The sequence below is a fragment of the Telopea speciosissima genome, chromosome 4, assembly GCF_018873765.1.
Source record: "Telopea speciosissima isolate NSW1024214 ecotype Mountain lineage chromosome 4, Tspe_v1, whole genome shotgun sequence".
NCBI lineage: Eukaryota > Viridiplantae > Streptophyta > Magnoliopsida > Proteales > Proteaceae > Telopea > Telopea speciosissima.
In genome coordinates, this window is record NC_057919.1 from 8989142 (window position 1) to 9001039 (window position 11898).

At 38.6% G+C, this 11898-nt stretch overlaps 2 protein-coding genes across 2 annotated transcripts in view; both read right to left on the bottom strand.

The window, feature by feature from the left end:
* The window catches only part of LOC122659850 (something about silencing protein 10-like), a 36319-nt gene extending 28947 nt beyond the window's left edge, over positions 1-7372 (bottom strand). The window contains exons 1-8 of the mRNA XM_043854995.1: positions 7260-7372; positions 7039-7136; positions 6499-6598; positions 4856-5001; positions 4441-4596; positions 4109-4248; positions 2483-2570; positions 1493-1672 (exon numbers count right to left, since the gene is read on the bottom strand). Coding sequence (XP_043710930.1) covers positions 1493-1672; positions 2483-2570; positions 4109-4248; positions 4441-4596; positions 4856-5001; positions 6499-6598; positions 7039-7136; positions 7260-7365 — 1014 coding nt within the window. The 5' untranslated portion in view covers positions 7366-7372. The remainder of the gene's footprint in view (positions 1-1492; positions 1673-2482; positions 2571-4108; positions 4249-4440; positions 4597-4855; positions 5002-6498; positions 6599-7038; positions 7137-7259) is intronic.
* Positions 7373-9426: 2054 nt separating this feature from the next.
* LOC122657770 (expansin-like A2) lies at positions 9427-10846 on the bottom strand. The gene is made up of 5 exons (XM_043852563.1): positions 10696-10846; positions 10435-10544; positions 10154-10332; positions 9926-10058; positions 9427-9796 (listed from the first exon to the last, which is right to left on the bottom strand). The coding sequence occupies exons 1-5, from the start codon at positions 10805-10807 to the stop codon at positions 9551-9553; spliced, it is 780 nt and encodes a 259-aa protein (XP_043708498.1). The 5' UTR covers positions 10808-10846; the 3' UTR covers positions 9427-9550.
* Positions 10847-11898: the final 1052 nt, after the last annotated feature.

Below are 11898 nucleotides of genomic sequence, written 5' to 3' on the forward strand. Positions count from 1 at the left end.
AAAATCAGAGACTTAAATAGCAGAAAATTTTGACCGCTTAAACAAGAACTGAAACAGATATGCAATTGTGGGAAAACAATAATAGAAAAGATATGATCTGGAATCAACACCTGATCTATAGGGCTGGAATCACCACCAGCACCCCCACCTTAGAATCACCATCAGGGATCTTACTGAATCATCACAGCAGGGAGCATTCTGAATTACCACAAAACCAAAGGCAAAAAGCCAACTTTCATTCATCAAGTTCATGTGCAAGGCTGAAGTCCCTTACAACCTTACATAAAGGACTCAAAAAATGTAATCAAACTAAGCTTAAAACTCCTTCAGCCAATAGCTTAACTTGGAGGTGGTCTCTTTTTTATCAGGAGAGGGGGGGGGGAAATGGATAGGACGTGGTCTTAACTGACTAGGACACCATAAATAATGAAGAAAATAACTTGAAACAATACTAGACTCATAGAGACCTAATCTAACCCAACTAAAACACTTGAACAGCAATTAAAAACAATGGAATATGACTCTAACTAGAGACCCCACTACTTAAGTAATTAAAAAATCCCGTATTCATTCCTCCTACCCCTATTTTAGGTTCATATAAGTGGTCTACTGCAATAAGAACCCATTTGGATCAAAGGGCAACACATATAGAACCCAACCTAAGGCTTATTTCCACTAAAATAAGCCCAATTCTGTGTTTTATCTGCATCATGAGGTAGCCCTAGTGATCCATAAGTCATAGAAACTATAAAGAAGATATACACCCCCCCCCCCCCAAAAGAAAACAACGAAGGGATTGCAGTGGAATTGAAGGCCCAAAAAACACTTGGTGTCCCACAGCTTCCTTCTATGAAATATCATCAGCCATTTTATTCAATTGTCTAGGCTTTCACCGTAACAAATCATTCATAGGCAAAGCATCTTTGGCAGTGTTATGAGATGTAAGCACCTCCAAGATCTGCCTGCCTCCCTCTCCATCCTCCACATTTATATATAAAAGATAATAGCCCCCTTGTTGATGATCAATGCAAGTCATTCAATTTCACCTGAATCACTTTTATATTAACCAATACATATTAAATTTTTAATTAAGACTACTATAAAGCTTCAATTTTAAAGCAACAAAATTGAATACCACTTCTAATGAATCTGTTTGTACTTGACTTTCTACATTCACTTGCAAGAAAATTCTCTAGAAATTATGGTATCAAACTGGCATCCCAGGTATCATATAAGAAGCCCCATGCTATTAAAAGGAAAATAAATGGCTGCTTAAAATAGTTTTAGCATGAATGCATTCTGAAATGAATATGAATCACTGGATAACAGTTTATACAATGTCTCAAACGCAATCAATAATTAGGAATGGTAAGGTCGACAGGACTTTCAGTCCTAACACAATAAGCTACTTAATGAATAATATCTTGGACAAGATGTTGACTCTGACTTAAAAAGAATTATTCACAAAATAGATTAGGAAGAATATGAGGACCTTCTCCAACAAACTCTTGATCTCTACAAGGCGAGCAATGACTGGATGATCACGAACTGGGTGGCCCTCAGACTTGAGAAGAAGATAAAAACCAATAGATTGGCAATAAGTCAACAATAGAAGCTGTTTTGTCTTCAAATACTGCAGACCTCCTCTTCCAGTGGTTTTACTCTCTTCTACCTACAGAAATAACAGAAACATTTAGGGATGCAGTGTTAACTGCCAAACAAGACTAAACAGTAAAGAAAGAGCCCACTTTAATTTCAAAGAAAAACTGATATGGGTGAAAGCCATCTGATTTATCTGCCTTTGCCATACACTTGATCTACAGTTCTACAAGCATGGAGGTTGGTATCCACCATTTAATTGATCTAAGGGTTTTTCACTGGACACAATTAAACTAACCTCCTGATGAATTATTCTTTCTGCATCATGATCTCAAGGATCAGTATATATCAATAGTACAACAGTAATCAATAGAGAGTGGATCCACAGCACATCATCTGATCCTATTTTGGTATTAGGACTCATTCCCAGTCTAGACCTGGGACAGCTGTGACCAATCTGATGTCAATCATTGAGGCCATGTGCTGGAGTTACTGTCACTGTTTCTGATGATCCATTCTGACCAACAGATCCAACTATTGAGCAGAGGTTATGGTCAATTAGTTCTCTTGAGAACTAAGATCAATGAATAGGTTAACAGACTCTTAGGGAAGAGAGAAGATCTAATTCCAATCTTTGATCTGCTTTGCTGGTCCCTTTGTATCTCAATATTTTTTAAAGAATGTGCTGCTGCCAACACTCAATTTTATTTTATTAAGAGGGGAGGGGGGAGGGGGGAGGGGGGGGGGGGGGGGAGCTGTGAAACACAGCATTCCCAGGTAGATGGGAAAAGGTTAAAGGTCTGACATCCTGACCAAAGTATCCATTGATTGGTTTCTTTTGATTGTCAGCTGTGGGGTCACGATGAACAGAAGGAAGAAGTACCTTGGTTAGAAGTGGATTCACTTTCCTCTCGAGTTCATCAAGAGCATCATTCAGTTCTGACAGCAAACCAACCAACTCAGGAGCGGAACTGTAGCATGTAATAGGTTAGATAACAGAAGCATCACTTAACACTCGGAACTCCCATGATATGTTGAATTTTGGCACACATATCATATAAGACTGAATGTTTCCACTCAAAATAATCAAGAAAAAAGTTCTATTTGAAAGCAAAGATGATAACCATTGCCACATGCTTAGATATAGAATTAGCTTTCAGACCTAATAAATCTAAATTGATTTTATACATCCATATTTCAAAATCATTAAGCATGTAATTTTTTTGGGGCTCCACGGCGACATAATTCATGTAAAGAAGGGGTAAAGTAATTTTTTTTAATGACTAATAAATTTTATTGGAAAGAGAAAATGACAAATACCAGCAAAGCAGCAGGCCAAAAAACCCTCCCACCATCACCAACACCCCCCCCCCCAACAAAAAAAAAAAAAAACCACACACGTGGAAGAAGAATCTGAAAGGGAAGTCTGAAATCCATTCAAACTCACTGGACTATGATGAAAGACATAAGCAGTACCATTTCCAAAAGCAACCGTCTTCCAATAGCAACAGAACCTACACTTTTTGCAAACAGCCCACCAGCTTAGAAGGAAACCACTCCCAAGTACAAATTCCCAACTCATCCAATCATAACATCATGGAATCATAGTTTGCAAGCATTCCTTTGTCTATCTAAATCAAACAAGGAACAAAAAGGAGTGCCACTTCACCTGATCCTCTCCCTAGACAATTACTTAACATCCATCTGTTGACCCATGGTTCAAGATTTAAGATCATATAGGATATTGAAATCTGATGACGAATGGCAAGGCAAATGGAAAAGTTCATATTTGTGATATTTCGTGATATTTCTTGTGAGTCTTGACTCTGTGAGTTGTGAACTTGTGACTTTGTGTATTGACTATTGAGTAATGAGTATTGATATTGAGTATTGAACTATTGACTATTATGAAGTTTATGAGTTATTTTGTTTCATCATTTTGTTTAAATTCTTATATGACTTTTAGTACCTAATCAATGTGTATTTAACTATTTATACATTCACTTTCAATCAGTGCAAACCCAAACACCAATTTGAGTTCATTTTTTTGCAATATGAAGGTTTAAGTGTTTATTTAGCTTAAATAAGGGTGTACATGAAGTATTAGGCCTTGATATGGCCAAAACCCACGAGATGGAGTGCAAATATGACAAAAACTACATATTTGCCAATATTTGATATTTGCCATCTTGACCAGCCGAGATACCATAACTTTGACCTTGGAGATCCACTAAAGACAAAGGGGGATATTCTCTAAGTATCTAATGACGAGTAGTTTTTAATCACACCATAGACTTGAACCAGAACAAACTAGATAAACCTAAAATTCACCTGGCTCAGTCTAACTACTGAGATCTGGTCACTCATACATATAGAATGCATGTGCTGGATACACATCTGATAAAATCCTACAATGAGTTCGCTGCTATAAATAGCAAAAGTATTTCCATACCTTCTCCAGTAATAAAATCAGTTTAAATATTCAAAACAGCAAAAGGAAAACACTCACCTATAAACAACATCCATTTGTTCCTCTCTTGATAAAGCATTAATGTCTTTTTTGACCTCTTCGTAAGCTGTCCCAGTGTCATCTTCAGCTTCTTTATTTGCACGAGGCTTCACTGAGGACCTCCCTTTAAACAAAATATCCTGCATAAGGGAGGAAAGTGATAATTCATCTATTTATATCAAATATATCCCCTAGCTCCTCTTACTAGTGAATTGAAGGGCCCTAGGATTTTAGAGAGCAAGAGTCTTGACCACTCACCCGGGGAGACCAAAAAAAAGGAGAAAAATGGCACCAAGCTACATAGAAGTAAATTGATGACATGAAATTCTCACCTCTAGCACTTTTGGTTCAGCATCAGAATCACTCTCACCCTCCTCGGCATCTTCGAGGCCAAAATCTTCCATTGAAAGAGATTTAGCCTTCTCTTTCTGCAATCTTAAAACCTCTGCTTCTTCCTCCGCAGGGAGGTCCTCATCACTTGATTGTAGCTTTAAATATCAATAAAAAAAAATGCATCATAATTCAATTTTTTTTTTAAAAAAAAATTTATTGCTTCTTTCAATTATTCGGTTCATACCAAAAATACATGCACATGTGTTTGTAAAACATGGGTGTAATCGCTTTTAAAGGTAAATGTAAAATTTTGTATGGAGACTACAATTTTGTGGTCTCTATACATTAAGCGGATGCAAAAGAATACAACATCCCTTTGTCATTTTAAAAAGGCAAAGAATATCAAATACTTACCTCATAATCAGCATTATCTGCGTTATAGTACAGGTCCTTCCACCTACCCCATACAGCCTTCTTTTCATCCTCATCTTCAACATCATCATGCAGTTCATCCTCAACTCCACCAATCCTTTGCCGTAAAAACTTTTGTTGCCTTGCAACTAGCAATGTAATTGCAATTAATTAGTCAACATAGGAATATAGATTCAATGCAAATCAAATTTCGATTAAAAATAATCAAACTAAGACACTGGTGATTCTGATGAGCTAACAGTTATAATTTAAGTCTAAACAATACATAAATAAACATCCAGCAAACCGTCAATAACATACTCTCAATTAAGCCAAATCCAAAGAGCCATTGCTCTCAAACAACATAGAAGATAATATCATACTGCGCAGCATGATAACAAGTTAATGGATTTGGTAATCTGGTTATTAGGACGGACCTGTTTGCAAAGAAATAGTAGCAAATAAAGAAGGATGCAGGAGGTGAGGTTCAACAGAGAGTTCCACAGGGAGTTACATCAGAAGTTTATGCAAAGGAACTTCAAGAGGGAGATGGCGGTTTCAATGAGAGTATGGCTTTCAAGGCGAGAAAGGGGGCTTTGCACCATATCCGATATTGACCAATGACATAGAGATGAGTTACTCAGCACTGTTTTTCCTTCTCCTTTCAAGCAAATTAAGAATAAGGTCTTTGAGTTGATTGCTACAAAGCTCTTGAAGGTTCAATAAATAGGATACCCAGGTTATGAAGGAACTTGAATCATATTTGCAGTGGAATGAATCCCACATTAGGAGTCTCAGACAATATGGGTCCAGAGAAGAAAACAAATAAATAATAAAAGTCATAAATTAGAACATCTACCAATAGACACTTGCAGCCGAAACATACACACAATTCTCACTCGCTAATAGTTAATAATACCAATTGATCAGGCTGACCACACAATGCTCACAAGTGCAATCATCGTTTGACCGAATCAAGAGACAATGTCACATGGTTTCTTCTGTGACGAAGATGGGGTCCCAACTAATATATTTCATAAATCCAACTTATTTTACTCTTGAAAATATATCTGAAATTTGTTTTAACAAGACAGGTTGGATGCAATACATATCTCCCCACATGCCATTAGTTCAAATCCGAGTAATGCTAGCATAAAAGGGTTGCCCAAACTAGAAAATTTCAGGAACAGGAACAATGGATTGAATTTCAGGCTTGCTTGCTTGCTATCCTCCTAATTCAACTATGTAAATGAAAGTTGTGGGCATATGTAACAGCTCCTACATATTGCAAATAAGTTAATAACTCATAAGGACCATCATCATTTCTTTAAAGTCAACAGACACTCAAATCAAAGCATGCTCAAAAAAGTTGAAATAATTAGTAACTAACTTCTATTTGAAAACAATAATGGTTCAGTATGGGCATCCCAAGTTTGGCCTGGTTTCGGATAGTTTGATTTATCCAAGAGTAGACTCATGCCATTACGATAGCAGCACGGAACAAGTTAAGAGGATTCAACTTCTTTGGTCCATGATTTCCTCTCATCCATATATATAATCATTTGACCATTGCACACAATTGAATCAAAATAACTTTAGTAAATGCATACTACAAATGTAACAAGTATCATGTGCCATCTCCTTACTTTTTGCTGCAAAGCCAGTAAGTTGGGTATCATCATCGTCATCAGCATCATCATCATCATCATCATCATCATCATCATCATCATCATCATCGTCATCATCCTGCATACAGTACAAAGGTAAGAATACCAGAACAAGATTTTGCCATTTACAAATACAACGTCACCAGCTCTCTTAATAAGAAAGAAATCTTCTAAATATTTGGGGAATATACAAAGTTTACATTCTAACATATCTATGTTTGCTATCATCCCAGTCCCTAAAATGGCCTGAGAAACCAGAAAAGTAAGAAGGTGCAATTACAGTATCACCAACAGATTACAAATTTTAGCCAAGGAGTCGGCACATCAATTTTATTCTATTCGCCACTCTTTCCGACGGCCCGAGACTCAAATTTGTCAAATTCAAATCAGAAAATAGATACCCGTCAGTCATGATGTACTACCTATTCTAACCCACAAGTTGCTGATTAAAGGAGTCGCTTATGGTAAGTAGTACAATACGTATATCGCAATTAGAATTCAGAAAAGACAGCGACAAACCTCAAAATCAAAGACAGGTTGCTCGTTATCACCATCTGATGCCCCAAAATCCTCATCATCGTCCACTTCCAGCGCAACTACATCCCTCTGCTTATGAACTGCAAATAATACGACACCAATGGAAGAGAGGGGGGGGGGGGGTAAAGAACTTTCATGGGCCGGGGAATATCAAAGTTAACAGAAACAATCGAGATTTACAAAGGAGTGAACAATGGAATTACATGCATCAACTTCGTCATCCATATCTTTCTCCGGGAAATACTCATCTCGAGTTTTCTCCTTAGGATTTCTGATGTCTTTCTTCTGCCGCTTCGGTCCCTTACCCATTATCACTAACAAAAAGCTTGAAAATAACCGACAACAGAGCTGCGCTACAACGTGCTTCAAAGTGCAAGAGAGAAGAGGTGGGACGCTTTAAGTGATGAGTATATTGTACTACTGAGTTGAAATTAGATAGAACATTACAAGCAATTGAAATTCGATTAATTCGAGTTATTAACCTCTTTCGAGTTTCTTCTCTTTCCGGTTAAACCCCGCAAGATAAACCCTAGCCAAGCAGCGAAGGCCAACTTCGCCCGTTCTCTGCGTTTATTTATTTTTTAGTAATTATATAGACCTCCCTTGTAGCTATGTCTAATTCAAGAGACCATCCCTGTATTTTCAAAAACTCCACGTAATACCCTTATTTCACAAAATTTATTACACTCGGCCCCACTTCATTAGTAATCGACTATTAAGTGATGACATCGTAGAGAAAATAAATTTATAATGACTAAGTTACCCTTACTGAAAATGACATTACCCTTTTGCCCTCTAAAATGATTTGCACTAAAAATAGTAAAGGGTTTCGTTTTTTAACTTTCTTCTTCTTTGCAATTCAACCGAAACTCCTTCAAGGAAGAAGATCGACGAATTGAATGTTGTTGTGTTCGTCGCCCTTAGCTGGTGAAATACATCCACAAAACCTTTTTCTGCAATTTCTACCTTACTGCTCGACCCTTGGGTGCACTATTCATCGCCCTAAGTAGAGAATCAAATATCTAATTTTTTTTTTATTGGCTATTTACCTTTTTTATTATATTATTGGAAAACAAACAGTAAAAGAGGTTTAAAAGGGTAAAAAACATAAATACTGTTATGAAAAAAAACGCATTTTTGCTAGCTGACTAGGCGTTGATAATCAAAAAAGGATTCTATCCAGCCAACTGGGTGGCGGGAGTTGGAGCGTCCAACCCCACTAAACAATAGCAAAAACATGGGTGGGGTAGTCATTTCATAGGTGGGTCCTACCTGGGCCCCGAATCGTTATCCTCTCAGCACTGTAACGCATTGTGTGGTGCTACAGCGGCCATGTGACACAACGGGCCCCACATGGTGCACATGGCCTCTGCCACATGATGCGTTACAGTCACACCGTGCTGTAACAGGAGACGATAAAAATTCCCTAGGCCCCACAGGTGAAATGACCAACCCTCCTATTTTTGGGGTGCTTTTCGAGCGTTGGACCGTCCAACCCCACTAAACAATGGCAAAAATAGGGGTGGGATGGTCATTTCACGGTGGGTCCCACCTGGGCCCCACATGTGAAATGACCAACCCCCTATTTTTGGGGTGGTTTCCGAGCATTGAACCGTCCAGTTCCCATGACGACTGGATAGGAGCCAAGTCCTTGATAATCCTTGGGACATTCTACACCTGATTATCTTAGGGTATGGAAAATTGGATCAGACCAGTCGATTTAGGCTGATTTGGATTGGAAATAGTAGAGTCCAATCTCCAGCTAAAACTAGGACACCGTTTGATAACGTTAAGCATGTTTCTGTGTCGTTTCTGTCCGAAAACATATTTTGATGTTTTTATTTTATAGGACTGGGAATATTATAGGACTTGGGGTTTTTATTTTTGTAGCCCATTTCATCGATTCTTGTCGATTCTGACCCAAGGCCTATCTGAATCCCAATTCTACGTTTTTAACCCTGCACTTGGAGTATATGTATGCTCTCCTCTCTTTTTCTTTTCCTGTTTTTTTTTTTCCTTCCCTCTTTCTCTCTCTCTCTCTCTCTCGCCCAACTCAGTCATACTCATCATACTCATTCTCCTATTGTGCTGTGGCTTCCTGTAAGGGTTGATCTCCAAGGGGAACTATCCTATGTGTATCATTTTCAAAGTAACTTGTTTCAGTGGCAAGTTTCCATCCATATGTGTGTGTGTGTGTGTGTGTGTGAGAGAGAGAGAGAAAGAGAGAGAGAGAGAGTTGATGTTGTCCATGGAAGTTGGAGAATTTCTTTTCACAAAGATTAACCTAGAAACATGTTGTACATTGACAGGAAGGGAACATGTTCTGTGAGTCTTGTGGACTACATTTTGGGAGCAGAAGCTCCTTCATTAGTAGTTGCTTTACACATTAATTTCAGTTTAAATGAATGAATCCAAACTACAACATATGTAGACTATGGAGTCGTCAGTAGGTAACCACAGCTGCAGAGCCCCCCCCCCCCCCCCCAAAAAAAATTTACTTCCAGTCTTCATGATCGCAGGGAGAGCAACCCTCTTGAGCAATGTCACTGATCTGAACACCAGCATCGTATATCAGTCCTGCCTTCCAATCAGCCGGGAGGACTTCTGGTCCCCACGCCCACTTCCCATCATACCCTGCCGTCACTACCAATCGGAACTGCAACGCTCCTGCAGGAACCCGGCTTGTGTCCCACACCGCCCCATAATTCCTGCTCATGGAACTCCAATTTGAAGAACCAACCTGCCATGATTCAACAAGTCATCCTTTAATTACGTAATTCTGATACTCTCCCACTACCCAACTTACCAAATTTTTCTAATTTAGTTTAAGAACAATAAACAGTGTAATAGAGTAGCCCATTTTGTTCACCTGAGCGACATCGACACCGACAATGTCTGTCTGGCCACCTTGGAACAAAAACTTGATCGCTAAATATTGTGATTTTTGGCTTGTTTCTTCCACTCTTACAGACAAATTCTGGTTTTTGTAATCACAAGGTATCCTGTACTATTCCATAAACAAAATCCAGTGTTAATAATTAAAGCACACTAAAACGCTGATAAATGATGATGTACAGAGTACTAATAGTCACTTTACCGTTTGTATTCGATGTCGACAATCCCAACTTTCAAAACGTCTTTTGCCATACCCTCACTGGCCATAGCCATAAATGCTCTTCCACTGAGGACGAAAGCTGTCTGGTTATTCTTATTAAGATCAGTTAAGATAACCTTAGTCCCTCCCCTGCTACACAGGGTCTGGTTCTTGCACCTTATCTGCCACAGAAATGAAATTACTCAGACACTTGTTAAACTGCAATAAAGAAAATATATCTCACTGAATATTGTTGATTCTCTTCTAAAGCTAATTAGAAATACCTGAAAGCATCCTCCACAACCAGTTCCCTCTCTGTAGAGCGAAGAAAAACCAGCTGCAAGGTGTCCACCATTAAAGCCCAGGGCCAAGGACCCATACCCACAAGCTCCAGCTGCGACAAATCAACAAAATAAACATTGCCCATCAAGTATTTCAGAAGAATATCATCAGGGTCTTTGCCCTTTTCTCTAAAACGTTATTCATCCGAGGTGTATACTATCAACTCATCATTCAATCAAGGAAAAAAAAACAGAGGAACTTACAGGAGAGGGGAGCAGAGGACGAAAAATAAGCAGCTTTGGATTGATGCACGCATCGATCGCAAGCAGTTGCAGAAGAGAGGAGAAAGAAGAGGAAGCATAAGAAGATAGCCATCTTTGTGCTGGAGTGTGATTTACTAGAGGAGGAAGAGAGAACGGTAATACATTTATAGAGAAGAGTGGAGTACAGGTGGTAAGCTTCAAATTTTCCACACGGATCAGTGTCATTATTAAATGAATAAATAAATAAATATGAGTAAGTGATAGTAAGGATTAAGGAAGGAAAGTGAGGCATTTGCACAAACGCGGCGGACAGAAGAAATTTTGCTGGCCTCTCTCTCACCCACTCCACTTGCACGCACTAAAAGTCACAAAATAAAGGGACTCAATGGTGTGAGTGCTTTTATTGTTTTCATGACTTCATGGACGGTGTGTCCTGTCCATACAAGAACGAAAGTTCCACTTTGACTTCCCATGGAAGTGGAAGTTTGTTTCTCCCCGTGTCCCTGTGGCTGTGTGGTGCTTCCACCTCATCTTCTCTGTAGAGACTGTATGAGTGTATAGAGTGTACAGAGCCCTCGCCAAATTATGGGCAAGCCTCACAAGTCGGTAATTCGATTAGGGTTGATACTAATATAATTGCCAAGTTAAAAAAAGCATTTTCTCAATCAAAGAGTATCAAGACAGTGAGATCTATCGAGTTCAAATCAAGTTTGATAAAAGATAAACATGATTTAACTTGACCCAACACCATGAGGTGAATCGATGTGTACGTCTGGCTATTTAATTGATCAAATAGATAACACCCACTTAGATTGCCACATCAAAGTGAGCTAAAGTTATGTATGGAGATCTACTTGGCAACCACTAATGGATAACAGTTTTTTATTTTTTTTAAAGATGGGTATCTCACAATTGGGTGCTTCTAATCATTGTTAAAAGACGTTTTATTCTCACTATTAATGAATGGATGATATTCTAAAGGGAGAGGGTTCCCTTCCATGCCCGCCCGTGTACTAATTTGGGTGAATGAGGGTTTCTCTTTCGAATCTTCAAATTTGTGTGTGTGTGTGTGTGAACAATGAATTGTTAGAGGTCATGCAATGGAGGTCTTTGGATGCTCCAATATGAAAGAGTGATTTGATTTCATATTGAAGTGTAAGTGTGAACAATGAATTGTTAGAGGTCATGTAATAGAGGTCTTTG